Source organism: Adiantum capillus-veneris, chromosome 26 (assembly GCF_014529385.1).
Source record: "Adiantum capillus-veneris isolate H3 chromosome 26, ASM1452938v2, whole genome shotgun sequence".
Classification (NCBI taxonomy): Eukaryota; Viridiplantae; Streptophyta; class Polypodiopsida; order Polypodiales; family Pteridaceae; genus Adiantum; species Adiantum capillus-veneris.
Genome location: NC_140956.1, coordinates 122,917,536 through 122,932,646, shown reverse-complemented (window position 1 = coordinate 122,932,646; position 15,111 = coordinate 122,917,536). Strand labels below are relative to the sequence as shown.

The 15,111-nt window shown below is 42.5% G+C and overlaps 1 protein-coding gene across 6 annotated transcripts in view; it reads left to right on the top strand.

Moving 5' to 3' along the window:
- The window catches only part of CW7, a 96,020-nt gene extending 93,435 nt beyond the window's left edge, over positions 1 to 2,585 (top strand). For all 6 annotated transcript variants that reach the window (XM_086501270.1, XM_086501274.1, XM_086501271.1 and 3 more), the window contains 3 exons: positions 1,878 to 2,101; positions 2,172 to 2,268; positions 2,341 to 2,585. In XM_086501270.1, the coding sequence (XP_086357396.1) occupies positions 1,878 to 2,101; positions 2,172 to 2,195 (248 nt within the window). In that variant the 3' untranslated portion in view covers positions 2,196 to 2,268; positions 2,341 to 2,585. The remainder of the gene's footprint in view (positions 1 to 1,877; positions 2,102 to 2,171; positions 2,269 to 2,340) is intronic.
- Positions 2,586 to 15,111: the final 12,526 nt, after the last annotated feature.

Here is a 15,111-nt window from a genome sequence, read left to right as displayed (position 1 = left end):
AAAGAAATTAATCATTAAAAATAAGAAAATAGTCCAATTAGCAACAATAGGAGCAGATGACGGAACTGCTGAAGGAGGGGGCTGCAAAACGGGTTCAGGGCATTCAGATTGCATGTGCCCAAATTTACCACATCGAAAACATGAACCTACAAACTTGCTCCATTTGAGTTTGAATGGGCGCTTGCCCACCCATGGGTCTCCCAAATCGACCATAATGCCTTCTTGGGTAGGTTTGTCAGTATCCCATGGAATGCAAAACCCGTTGGTGTTTGCATCCAATTTCAGTGGACAGTTCACCTGTGCAGCCAACAACGGTAGAAAGTGTCTCCACGTGCAAGGGAAGTCAACTATTTCCACCCACACCAGGCATTTATGGTGGATAAGACTTCGATAATTATTTGTCAGTGCCCTCGCCAGAACATGGGTCATCTGCGTGCTAAAGAAGAGTGGACATCTCCAGCAATAGATTTCTGGCTTCAGTATCCGTCAACAGGATTTCATAAAATCCACGAGCACCAAAATAAACACCATGGACAGCCTGGCGTTTGAGAAGAAAATCGACACAATGCCTGACATCCTGCGCAATAGGCATTTTCTCCGGGAAAAACAAGATGACTACATTCATAGCATACAGCGCAACCGGGTCCATGAGTTCCTGCACAGGAATACACACTTTGAGAACAGGTGCCAGACCATTCCAAGCTTTTCGAGCCTTCTCAAAGTCCTCATACAAACAAGTTTTGATCTCAGAAGTGGCCTTCGAGAAACTTCCTATGGCTTTCTGACGCTTAAACACACAAAGATTCGGACATATATCAACAAAACCCTACCCAAAGATTCGGACATATATCAGCAAAACCTTACCCTAAGAGCAAAGATTCGGACCTCTATAAGCAAAACCCTACCCAAAGAGCAAATGCCTAGAGAAATAAGCACTACGAAGAAATGTGGATTTTAGCAACTTGTAGCTTTGTACAGAGATCACAAAAGTATGTACATGAATTCACAGCGGGTGTACATCAAACTAAGGCTGCCCCTCGTACAAATTCACATTGTGTATTCTAGCAGACAACACTTCGTATACTGATTCTGAGGCAATGTCGATGATGACCATGCACCCACTGGCCAGGGACAAGAGCTGAGCAGACCATGCTAAGGGCTAACTGCACTGAAAGCTGACTGCTGCACCGAGGACTGAGGTGACGACTGTGCAGGGTGCAGGTCACGCAGGAGGTCAGAACGCGCAGGTCGTGCAGCTGGAACAAGTGCGCAGGTCACACAGAGCGCGCAGGTCATAACTCTCCCAACACCACACACACACACACACACACACACATTATATAGACATAAGTGTATTCTGGACGAAGCTATTATCAACACCACAAGGCAAATGATCGCCAGACTTCGTGAGACCACATCAGATAAGAAGTCGCTCGTGGACGTCGATAGGAAGGCCCTCTTCTCCTATATCAATAACTAGCTTTGGGACCATGTCACAGGCCTAGAATACATACATGTGTGTGCACCCGTGCACATGCGCACCCTTGCACTCCCAAATTGCTCTCTCTAGAACTGCTGCCCTTATATGTCCAGAGTGGTGCTTCGTCTTTTGAACAACGTTCGGGGTCTTCTATTAGGACCTCACACAAGGGAGTTCAGGGGCCTTAGCTACTTACAAAGGCTGTTAGGTGATGAGCTTTAGTCTGTGGCATAGACCCTGCCCTGAGAAGAGTGCAGTGAAAAGAGGGAAGTGGAAAGTAGATGCGAAAGAGCGGAACAATAAGACTTAGGTATAGAAGGAAGGGTTTTTTTCGTGTAATGTTTTCATTTATTTTGAATTTTAGATTGTGTACTCATGTCTACTCCAACCATGGCAGATGCAAGTGCGCAACCTGTTTCATCCTCCCCCTGGAATTCCAAGTCTGCAACAAAGATTGGTTCAATGATGCGCAAAGCCGCGGTGGCTGCCTCACTAGCAGCAAAACATGCATATGTTTCTTCAACTAGTGCTAGATATGACATGGAAGCCTTACCACTCCGTTGCTGCCTAATGTCCTTGTCTTTACCGTGGGATGTACTTGCCCATGACCTTTTGTTTAAGGTAAATTATTTGTAGGCTCTTGATCATCTACTCTGTTGTCTGTTGATCGCTTCTTGAATCAATCTTGCAGGACTTGCCAAAAAATGATAAGTGACGGGAATGTACGAGCTTAATTTCTTGGCCCCAATGTGTCTGGATGATGAAGATGTGTGTCATTGTGTTGTAAGGTAGGATATCTCATTGCTATTCGGCATGGTATTTGGGTGGAAAACAGTTCTCACATCACTTGATTCTTCCAGGTTGGTCGTGATGTAGCGTGAGATGAATGCGAACATCGAACTTGTGTAAGCTTGTTGAGAAAGCGCATCAGTTGCGAAAGTTTTTTGAGCTGTGTACAATTTTGTCATATAAGCACCTTTATGAGGTTTGTAAATACAGAAACATTTATTCACAATGTGAGCAAGGGCTCCATTCACATTGTAATTTACCACAATCATCGATCCCATCTCGTCTCATTATAATGGCATAGAAGATTTTATGTAAATGAGTTCTTGTCACTGGTGATTTTACACAAAACTCACAGAGCTGGTAGCTCATTAATACTGACTATAATCCTAACTAGGTTAGGTGTTTAATTTGACTTGCAAGAATGCAAGAGTGTACTCGCAAAGCTGCATTAAGTTTGTTTTTGTCTACATTTGTGGCCAAGTATCTATGAGGGTAAGCGTTCCCAATTGAGGGCAGCGAAATGAACACCACTCCGTGCGGAGGTTCAATGCCTCATTTTCAGAGTTTGAGGGTGCAGCAGCCATCCCCTTCCTGATGTTGTAGGTGTTGGCATGTCCAGAAGCACACAGAAATAAAGTGCCATGGTTCTTTGAAACTATATGTATGAGTTTAGGCCCCAGAGGAGTACCCACCCCCCTTGATGGGGAAAAGAATTAGCGTGCGCCATATTTGGACCCACTATCAAAATACACCTCAAGCTAACCTTGACTCGGACCTCTACTTTTTATTGGGATTTTTACCCCTCTAATAATCATCAAGGATGTGCTTGGCCTCCAAGCTTGTGTTGTGATTATAAACCCTTTCATGCAATCATCTTTTACTTGGGCCAGGTTTAGCTAATGTGCTTCAATATTGACACTAATATTTAGTGTAAAATTCTTTTGGTCTTGAAAATATTCCCAATCGTTTGATCAAAAACTGTCCAAAAATTGGCACTTTCAACCTTTTGAAGAGTAGTTAAAATTGGGGGTGCTTCTGTTGTAAGCAAGTTTACTTAGCACCAAGTAGTGCCACCAAGAGCTTTGCTATATCTAAGAGTCAATACTTGCAAGGTGGAAACTTAAATTTGATATAAAATGCTGAGAATGTCAGGAGGTAGTGTGTTTTAGACTACTTAATGTCATGAAGAACCAAATGATCACACGGGCGCAGAGAGAGAGAGAGAGAGAGAGAGAAACCTTGTAGTAAATAGATTTAAATCTTATGGACTTTGAAACACTCCATCACCATGTAAGACCGTTTGGCACTTTTCAACAAATTTATTCTCATCTTATTTTTGACAAACACATCATCCTTTTGAAAGACTCATAAGGCTTTTGAACCAATGCACATTTTTCAATGGAACTATTTGAAAGTTACTTTTAAATCAAACCTCTTCAGCACAGTTTTGAAAGACAACTTGAAAAGACAACTTGAAAAGACATCTTTGAAATAACCATTTTGTGCATGCCTAAACATGCTTTTGCCCTTCATATGACCACACCCCAATAATATAATACATCCAGGTATTGAGGCCTTGACCAAAAGGAACACTTGCTACTGGCTAGAAACTGCAAAGGCCTTTAAAAAAATACCAAAATACAGAACATTAGAGTATCTTGCAACGTCCAAAGTCTGAAGTATAAACTTGTGGCAAAACTTGCACAATTCTCTGAATAAAGTGTCCACATGACGGTCATGAAGCATATCAAAGCTCTGACATAGTAAATGTAAGAGTATTTAATAACATTCCAAGTCTTTCACAAATCAATAGTCTACTTGTGATAAAGCCCAGCACAAATTTCATGAAATACTAGAACAAGCACTCTCTAAAACAATGTTGAACCTAAAAATTTTGAAGCATACAAGATGCCTCAAACGATAATTCAAAGCATTCTCCTCTTGCTAGAGCTCTTTATTGAATCGCCTATTCACACTTTGTCATCTATCGTCTCATTAGGGCATGCATTTCACAACTCACCTAGGTCATATTTATGCTCATAAGACATCTCCAATCTTCTCACCTGTGCGCCCATTTTTAAAAATAGAACTGTTGCAATCTTAAAGAGGAATATAAGATTTTAATATATGTTTACGGTTTCTTTGCTATTGAGCTCAAAATTGTATTTGTACATGCTCCAAAGTAAGCCTCAAGCACTCTCGTTGATAGGCGTTTGAAGGTAGCGGTCGATCAAACATCTACCACTTTTAGGGTGGTTGCTCCTTGTCAAGCTCTTGCACAACCACAAAGCTAAACTTTCCTTGGTTAGGCACTCATTAGATTCTATAAAGAAGTTTCATGTCAAAACATAATAGTCTTCTAAGACCTTCAGTTAGTTTCTTCACATCCATTGGCTAATACTCTAGATCTAGCAAGTATGCCACACTATCATGGCTTCATAATGCCTTCATTGAGCTCCTTTGACTTTCACAAGCACTGTTGAAGAGCCCACCACATCATCCATGTTTTGACAATGCTTGGAAGCTACGAGTCAATTTGTTGCAATCCAAACATAACAAACATCATTAAATGGTAGCCATTGGCTACATCCACCCAAACTTGACTAGAGATCAAAAGATCTTTTACAACCAACCATCTTTTTTATAATTCTTTGTACTTGCAAGACAAGAATGCAATGAACTGTCCGCATTCATGATGGTACAACACAACATATCTCTCACGTTGATAATGAGCCTTTCAACATATTCCTTGGTTGTTCCAAAATGCTTTTTGTGCATTTGGTTTCTCATGTGGGTTTAGGTTAGAGGTAAAAGTCATACTCCACTTCACCTATTTCAAAAGGTTTTAGTCAACATGTCCAAGGAAAGTCTTGTAAAGAAATTGGCTTTCCCGAATGCAAGTTTGGCCTCTACCAAAGCTATACACAAAAGTCTTTGTGACAACATTGCTTGTCTAAATCTTGATGAGCTAACTCAAATATCCAAAGTGACATTGCTTTATAAATATAACCCAACTGATGCAATATTATTGGTTTGCTCAACCCTTCAAATTTCTAGAGATTTAATTCAATGGTATATTTTCACGATTGTTGGCAAAGAGGATAAAAACTGGTAAATTGTTGATGACAACTTTGTCCTCTTGCTTGTGCTCACCTCGTCCAACATTGTTTTCAATTATTTTGCAGTCTCATATGCACCAAGTGTTCGAGTTCAAGCATCTCTCTTGGTTCATCCAATCGGTGGTCCCAGCTTCTCCCAGGGACAGGTGCTATGGAGTGAGGGTTGTTTTGTGGCTATGTCCGGCCAGTGTGAGTTCGGTTTATCATGTCAAGTTGTGTCTAGCCATGCTTAGCCTTGGGTTTTGGCTCAGTTCCATGGCCATTAGGCTCCTACAAGATGGGAATATTTTTTCCATCCCTGTCGGTATTTTTCCCTATAGCCCACAAGGCATCTCTGCCTACTTTCCCTATTTCCCCATTTATGCCAGGTCGTGAGGGCCGGGAGCTTGGGTCGGGAAGCCTCCTTGGAGAGGTATATAGGTGACCAATTGGGGGAGCCCTTAGGCATTGTAGACTAGCCCAACAGGGGCGCCTCTCTCTTGGGTGCCTCTGGGCATGCAGAGGAGACCATGGGGCGGCAGGGAGAGAAGCCATTCCAACATTTTTGGCACTAGTCTCTCCAGTGTCTTTGGGCAACTTAGGAGGTGTCGCATATCTCCATCGACGCCAGCCCATTGTGTGCCTTGTGGTGGTCAGCAGTTGTTTGCATCCCTAGCGCTCTTCTCAACTAGTACGATGATGTCTTGGAGTGGAGAGATCCCAGATCTCCTAGACGGTAGCCATGCCTTGATGGTTGCCTGAGTCCCATCTCCCTCCTTCCATTCAGTTTTGCCTTGCAGCCATTAGGAGTTGCAAATTTATGTTCTTTCCAGAGCTTCTTGGGATGCTGACAGTGAGATGGTTGAGTCTTTGGTCTCAAGTGCAGGAGCAGTCGCAATTGTGTGCACCTTGGGTCTATCCATTGGGCATGTCACTTTTATGATGGACCACCCTTGGTCACTTGTATGAGCAAATTGTTATCAGCATGGAGAGCCTTTCCCAGATCTCTCTCTCTCTCTCTCTCTCTCTCTCTCTCTCTCAAATGTCTTGTCTCTCTCTACCTCAATGATCTCTCTTCGCCACAGGTGTGCCTTGTTTATGTGTTTGGCGTTTCACGTGTTCTAGATCGGAGTTGAGGTACCCACCAAATCACGAGCCAGTTCTTGTCTTCATCGTATCTTCCGTTGCCACTCTTTTGACATGGTATTAGAGCCCTATAGTGATACGACCACTGAAATGCTCCGATGTGGCTGGTCCAGTCTAGTTATGGACATGATTGAGAGAGAAGAAGTTTGTTGTTGTTTTCATGATTTTCTCCAATTTTGGGACAGATTTGGTTATGTGGAGGAATTGGATCCTCATCTACAATGTCCCGATCCTTACAGTTGATTACCCCGCCTCTCTTCACCGAGGGGAAGTCGATGGAGGCTTCAAGATGTGTAGCAGTGCTTGTTACCGTGCCTTCCCACAAGGGGAGCAAGCATGCGGTTGTTGGATCTAGAGGGGGAGCTATTCACTTCCAGCTTCTTCTTCAGAGAGAAGTGTTTGGACAGCAAACAGGATCTTCTTCCTTACTTTTGGAGGAGTTTTCTTTCTACGATTGTGTTTTCTTCGAGGAGATGGATTGCAAATGCACATCTTTCTTGGAATTGTCAACGAAGCTACCTATCCAATGAGTAGCAGGTTGATGATTAAGTTACACTTTTGTACCAGATCATGGATTATGGATGAGAGAGGGGGATCTCTTCCCTTCTTGGAACAGAGGATGTTCTTTGATTTTACATTATCCATCCAAGGATGGAAATTCCAGCTCCGACTTCAACTGACTCTTGTTTATCCGGTATGCAGTAGTTCAGGTGTATGTTACAGTGCATGTGTTGGAGTTAGCTTTGACAAGCAGAGGGGGATATTTCTATCTCCATAACCACTTCTTGTTTGATCATCCTACTTCCTTGGATGAGGTTTAGAGGTGGAGCATGTGGTGCCAGACCCTTAGCCAACAATGACAAAAGTTTGAAGAGGTTTTGTTGGAGTGTGGACCCTTTCTTTCTCCATGTTCTCTCCTTTCCCCGATGGTAGTGTAGCCCTATAGATTTGGTCACTTTTTTGTCCTTTTGTGAACTTGTCAGTACCAGTTGTGGGGTAGTTTACGCCTTCTTGTGAGCTTTTTAGCACCAATTTTGAGATAGGTTTGCAACCTTCTATGGGCATTTTCTTGATGATCAACAGCATATGTGTCGAGATCTTTTGGTGGATGACAGGTTTGCACTTATTGTCAACAGTTGGTGGGGACATCTAGTTCCTACTCCCACAGCAACATTTGGATGCTTCTTCCATACATCCCTTTGGAGAGCTCTAACCTTGGGGACAACTCTTCTTCAGGTGTGCAGATTTGGCCACGGCCACGACTGCTGCCTAGTACAGCAGGTTCTTCCCTTGAAGCCTTTTGCCCAGTTTTTTGGCATGTTACAAATCAGCCCCAACATCCTTTACTGGCTTGTTTCCCAAGCTGGTTCCTTTCCTCTCCGTTTGAGTATTGGAGTCATGTTGTGTATTGGATATTGACTGCACAGTTTAGTAGTAGTGGGTATATTCACCACAAGTACAAAGGACGGTTTTAATAAAGATTTTAAGGAAGCAAGTTACAACATTGAGAGTCTATGGGCTCTTCCGAGTCTGTATGCAGTTTGGCATATTGTAGTGGATTATACCTACAGGATTGATCTTGGCAGATATGCAGAGAAGTGGTGGACATTTGGTTTGATCTCAGGGAGTTTTGCTTGAGTAGCTAGGTTCTTTTTGGACCCCGACGGCTTCTTTGGCAAACATGATCCTCAGATGACGACCTTTCAGGTCTTCCTATTCTTAGCGGTCCGAGTTTACCGATGGTATGATTCTCTTTGAGTCTCTAGTTTCATGAGATTCAGGCTTTGCTATTAGTTACAGAGGAATCAATTTTACTCCAGGTTGTCTCAGATTTCTCTCTGGTGGTACCCATTCTCTTTTCCCAGGACTGAGCAGGAGAGGGCCTTCCTATCTTGGGGAAAGTTCTCAGCTTTAGCTTGGAGCTTTCAATGACAGTGTTTGCTCTATCCCAACACAGGTTGAGTCAGTTGTTATCTCAGAGCGTACTTTTGAGAATACTTCTCTTTCAGAGGGGGCTTCTAGGTTATTATCTTCATTTGACTTTCGATGCTCCATTCAGCAGAGTACCATGCACGGTGTCTTCTAATCCTTGGTTTCCTTATCCATTTCTTCAGTTTTGGATGGTGTGATTTAGCCCATAGAGTAATTATTATCTTAGTGGATGTTTCTCTTAGCCATTTCGGTGGCTGCCTTGTCTCTTGGATTTGTGGTGTGACGGTTGGTCTTCCCAATGCATATGAGCAATCATTCCTACGTTTTGTCTTCTAGACTGGCCTCTAGAGAATGCACCATTCAAGACACACCTACTTCCCTTATCCTTAGACCGGCATGTTATTTCCTACATGTGGACAATGGTCCTTCTTGCACTAGGAACTAGTTACAATTAGCCATGGCATTCTTCAAAGAAGGTAATCCAGTTACACAAGCAGAAGTTGTTGGAAAGTTATAACACTTATCCATGGTTCCGAGCGTTATCCCTTTAGAGGGGGAATTGGAGCCAACTTGGGAGTCAGTTTGTGCACACTACTTCCATACAATTCTTGTGGTTCCTTGTGCAGTGGACAAGATTGACAATCTATTCGGTGGCTTTCTATAGCACCTTGTTTGTCTCTTGCAGAGCTTGGGAGCAAGGTCTCTTGATCTTGTCGTGTTAGTTGTTGTCTCAGTACTGATATGTGTTCCTTTTCTATTGGAAATTTATTCCTGATTGACTCTGAGAGGGGTGATATTCTCTCGGGTGGTATTCTAGGCAGTTGAAGATCAGTTACATTTTCACTCTCGGTTTCAGTGAAGTTTCTTCAGACAATGTGCAGTTCATCGTTTTATATGATGGTTGGTGTAGCTCTTTGGTTCTACATCATCGGGCATATGATTCCTTAACAGCCTCGGCTGTCCCTTTCCTTGAACGTCCACTAGCACCTTGGAGATTTTGGCATGTGTTTTTGACTCTTTCCTTGAGGGCGGAGCCCTTTAGAGTTGGGAAATGATCCAGATACCAGCAATTTATGCCTTTACCCTCAGTTATATGCATAATCTTAAAGCAGTCAGCAGCAGTACCTTTCGCAAATGTTGGTTGGGCGACCTATGAGTCATTTCGCTTGAGGAAATTCTTGTTAGAGCTGGATTTACTTTCAACAGACAACATTTTACTTCTCGGACGTCTTTCAAGGGTAGTAGTCGAATTGTAGTTACTACAGGATACTTTCCCACTGCAAAGTTTGTAGAAACTATCCTCGTCCACAAAACCTTGTCTTTACAGTTGCAGATTGCTCACTCCAGCTTCCTGGTCGGGCTTCCTTTCTAGGAGCTAAGAGGGGGTGTTAAGAGTTCGAGCATCTCTTTTGGTTCATCCAATCGGTCCCAGTTTCTCCTAGGGATAGGTTCTAGAGAGTGACGGTTGTTTTGTGGTTGTGCCCAACCAATGTGAGGTAGGTTTCTCATGTTGGGTTGTGTCTAGCCATGTTTAGCCTTGGGTTTTGGCTCATTTCCATGGCCATTAGGCTCCTGTAGGGTGGGAGTATTTTTCCCATCCCTACTGGTAATTTTCCCTATAGCCCACAAGGCATCTGCTACCTATTTTCCCTATTATCCCATTTATGCCAGGTCGTGAGGCTGGGAGCTTGGGTTGGGTAGCCTCCTTGGAGAGGTATATAGGTGACTAGTGGGGGGAGCCCTTAGGCATTGCAGACCAACCGGGGGGAGGGGGGCTCTCTTGGGTGCCCCAGTGGACATGCAGAGGAGACCACTAGGGCGGCAAGGAGAACAACCATTCCAACGTTTTTGGCACTAAAATCTCCAGCATATTTGGGTAGCTTATGAGGTGCCACCTATCTCCATCGATGGCAGCCCATTGTGTGCCTTGTGGTGGTCAGTAGTTGTTTGCATCCCTAGCGCTCTCCTCAAGGCAGTACGACAAGGGCTTGGAGTGGAGAGATCCTAGATCTCATAGAGGGCAGCCATGCCTTGATGTTGCCTTAACGCATGCCTCTCTCTCTCCATTCAGTTTTGCCTCGCAGCTAAGAGGAGTTTCAGATTGCTTTCTTCCCAGAGCTTCTTGAGATGTTGCTAGTGAGATGGTCCAAGTCTGTGGTCTCAAGTGCAAGAGCAATTGGCAATGCCAGTAGCAGTAGCAGTAGCAGTCGCAGTTGTGTGCACCTCGAGTCTATCCATTGGGCATGTCAGTTGTATGCTAGACCACCCTTGGTCACTTGTATGAGCAGATTGTTATTAGCATGGAGAACCTTTCTCAGATCTCTCTCTCTCTCTCTCTCTCTCTCTCTCTCTCTCTCTCTCTCTCTCTCTCAGATGTCATGTCTCTGTCTACCTCAGTGATCTCTCCTCTCCACTGGTGTACCTTGTTCATGTGTTTGGCATTGCAACATGTGTTCTAGATCGGAGTTGAGGTACCCATCCGATCACAAGCCATTTCTTTTCTTCATTGCATCTTCTGCTGCCACCTTTGACACCAAAACCTTTGCAATTAGCCATAGGTGATCTTGGATTTTCATTAAAAAAAATGTGATCTCTAATTTGAGAAGATTCTCTAGATTTGTTACACCACAAACTGTAGTCTTTTGAGGTTTGTTCAAATTTTCCATTCTTATCGAGGTGCCTCACCCCCGATTTTCTCTTTCTTTATATGTATACTTTGTCACCCGCGGGAAGACATCTCTACAAGGACACCCTTTTGGACCTTGCACCGCCATTATTGACTAGATATATTGAATCATTAGACGTGTTGGACACTAGTATATCTCTTGTTCACAATACACAATTTACTCGGTAAATACTTATCAAGTAAAGGGTAACATTTTGACAAAACCATGTTTGAAGAATGTAGTAGAGCAATAAAAATATTGTGAGAAAGTGTAGCAAGAAAGTGGTGATGGAGCACTTTAGTGAAACGATATGAGTGATGATACCTTTATAAAATCTCTCAGGGGTGATTCCTAGCCAAACCAATTGGTTTGAGCAAACGGGCTAGACGAGAAAAAATTATGTAGCGATCCAAGCAACAAAGGGCACTCCATCCTACCTCAAGGGTTGATGATTCAAGCACTTACAACTTGTTAAAATCTCGTGCAAGGGGCACTTTAGCCCAATTATAGACGGATTATCCAAAATCAAATATGTACATCTTGATAACAAGTTATAAAGATAAACTAAGCTTAAGCAAAACAAACTTTAAAATACTGGTAAGCTTTTTTTTTTTTAACAACACACCAGTTGGTCCATAGGGGAAGGTGCTTATCCCTTCCAAATATTAGCCATGAAACATGATCGAGCAAGGGCCGCATACCACCGGGCAAGAGCCATGTGTAGGCATCACCATGACCACCTAATTGATGCACCACATGTACTGGACACAATGGAGAGAACTACCACTTGTTGGAAGAAGGGGGGGGGGGGGGGGGGGGGGGGGGGTGAGAGAGAGAGAGAGAGAGAGAGAGAATTTTAAATATATATTTTGCATTTTCTCTTTGAATGGAGAGAATCTCCATTGGATTCCACCTTTGATGAATGAATTTTCCAACATTGAGAGGTGAGCAGGTGTAACCTACTCGTGTGTCTTTGTAATGAATATCATCCATCCTTTCAAACCAATCATAAAATATGCATTTAAACAAAAATATCCTCTTCTTTTTCATTAGCAAAAAGGGGAGCATCACTAAGGCCTCACCCCTTTGGGGCAGGCCAAAAATGATAATACAACCAATTTAAATTCCATTCTTTTGACTTTCCAAATCCAATGAAATTTGTTGTTTTGATTTTCCATTGAACTTTGGCTTTTCATTCCACACATTCAGTTCATCGTTGATTCGCTCTATCCAACCTCGGGGCTCTTAGAGCTGAGTCCCGCTATGTATCTAAAGTATTGTTTTAGTATCATCAAGGAAAGAAAACTTTAAAAGTAGTAATTTTGTTATTGAGGACACCTACTGGCTTTTTGCATCTATTAGAGAGACTTTTGGAAGCCTAGGAATGAAAAAGAGACACGTGCATGATCAAATTTTGGATATAGTAAGTAAGCTCCTGTTTCCAAGGTTTATGAGAGACCATATTACTTTCCTTTTTAATGCTTAATGCCACTAAAACAATTAGTCATAGGAGGGATAGGCTCTTAACAATCCTTACAAGTTTTGAAAGACACTTGAAAGTAACCCAACACTTGAAAGTAACCCAACCTTTAGACAGAGAAGTGAACCACTTACAAGTTTTGAAAGTTCAAATTATATGAGGAGGAGCCATTAATTTATTAAGGAAACAACAACAGCATGCCCTTTATTCTTTTTTCTTATTTTTTTAATGCTCATTTGATTTAGATTTGTATTATCTCAAAAAAATACATGTCAACCTTGGCATATCCTTTGCACACGGACATAGTCACCCTATACAACATAGTTCGTTCAATGGACACGCAGCCCCTTACGGGATTTGACACCAGTATTCACACACGGATCTTTACAATAAATTTCACGATCGATTTTCCAACTCTTTCTAGCAAAGCTTTCTTTGTTGCTTTCTTTTACCAAGGATAAGCCACCATCACATTTTCAAAACTTGTATTTTGTTCAAAAGATCACATTCCCTCTGAAAGAGTAGCGCATTCCTGGACTGCCAAATTGCTCGTAAAGTCGTTGCTCTTACTAAACATATGTTGGTAAGGAGATCATCATTATCAATGCGTCTAGAGTCCATAGCCAAGTCGCGTCTAAAGAAGGAGTGACCAGCTGGGAGTACACCCATCTACAGACTGAGCCTGTGAAACCTTTGATTGCCAAACATTCCCAAAACATGTATAAGAGGTCTCATTCGGGTGTTTATATTCTGATGTTGAAACCTTCTCCTAAGCCTCTTGCTTTGGCCTTCTCCCCTATAGGCAAGACTCCAAAAAGCATGACCTTTATTCTTATCAGAATAAAAAGAGCCCAACAAACAATGCAAAGCAGAGTAACCAAGCACCTTTCAAGGATGCGATTAGTCAATTTTTTCAAAAACTAGGGATTAGTAACACAAGCCATTGTTGTTAAAGATATCAATGCATTTTCAAGTCAAAAAAAGACCGTCTTCTCAATATGCATTTTGCTACTTCAAAAAGTGGCATCTAGTGTCCGGGCAGAATAGTGTGAACCCTATCAATGTGGCTGACCATTATTATAAAAGGGAGGCTAAGGCCTCATTTGTAGTTAACAGCCCCCCACTGACAAGGTGTCAGTGGTTAGTTTGTGAGGTTAGGAGTGCATGAGGTCAACTCGAGGAGGTGAGGCCAAGTGGTATGGGACGCTCGCCTTATAGGTGCACGCCTACGTCTTTGGACGTCGGCCCCAGCACGGGGGTGCTATCGGTTGGTGGCTATGGTTCGGTGGTTTGTCTCGTGTCTGTAGGCAGTTCGTATGGTCGGGAGATCCTCTCCTTGTAGTTTGTATCAACGTGCAGACAGAGCCATGCATCAGGTGGACACTTGAAAAATGGTATGAACTTGCCAAAAACTCAATAAAAACGTATGAGCTGAAAATTATGCTTACACAATCACAACCCAAGCATCTCGTGATACAGTCTTATGTCCATATGCAATGTTGACATAGGCTCCATTGCGGGAAAGCACCCGGGCACAGAAGGAAATTACAAGCACTTGGCACTTGGTGTATCCCCTATTTAAAGGGTGCCCATCCTTTCAGATTTGTTAGCTTCAATTGGGAGGCCATAAATTCTACAAATCAACTCCAAATTTATCGAAGTTTGGAAATTTAGAACCTACTTTTTAAGATCTTTCCAATGATATGCTGGTTGATAGGGTTTTGACAAAGCATTTATATACTTCACCGGGTTGCCCACTTTGGATAAGAGAGGTAAAGTCAAACCTCCTTATTGGGCACCTTTGAGAGTCCAAATTTTCCCTAATGGGTAGTGTAGTTCTTTTCAACACTGTTAAGATACATGCTGGCCTTTCCTTCTCCTGGATGAGCCCTAGAGATCTAGAGTCAGACAGAGTATGCCTTATAATATTCACCTTAAAGGCTTCATTAATTTAACAAGAAAAAGACTTAGTAATTTAAATCAATTCAGAACGACAACAACATGGGGCAAGCAACTTGCTTGAGCTGACGATCAAGTAAAGCAACAAATGTGATCCTTGTATGAATTTGCCTTTTTTTTTCTCTAAACCAATCAAAACGTAGGTGTTTCATTACACACAAGAACTAGTGGATTGAAAACAAATGTGATCCTTGTATGAATTTGCCTTTTTTTTCTCTAAACCAATCAAAATATAGGTGTTTCATTACACACAAGAACTAGTGGATTGAAAACATTAGGGAACAAACAATCATGGCTGGCAATCCTCCTCACGCACATCGCATTCATGAGCCAGTAACTCATCACACATGTCGAACATGTGCTCATCCTCTACCTGAAAGTGCAACTAAAAAACCAGAGGAGAAGCTGTCGAAGTAGAGCTAGTGGGAGGATCACCATGGGGTGCACCCAATTCGTCCAATGGGTGGTTAATGGCCGATGAGACACAATATAGACTCACACCACCCTTTTGAAGGATTGAATAGAAGGTATCTTAGGGTTTTTTCTACCAATCTTTAAAGT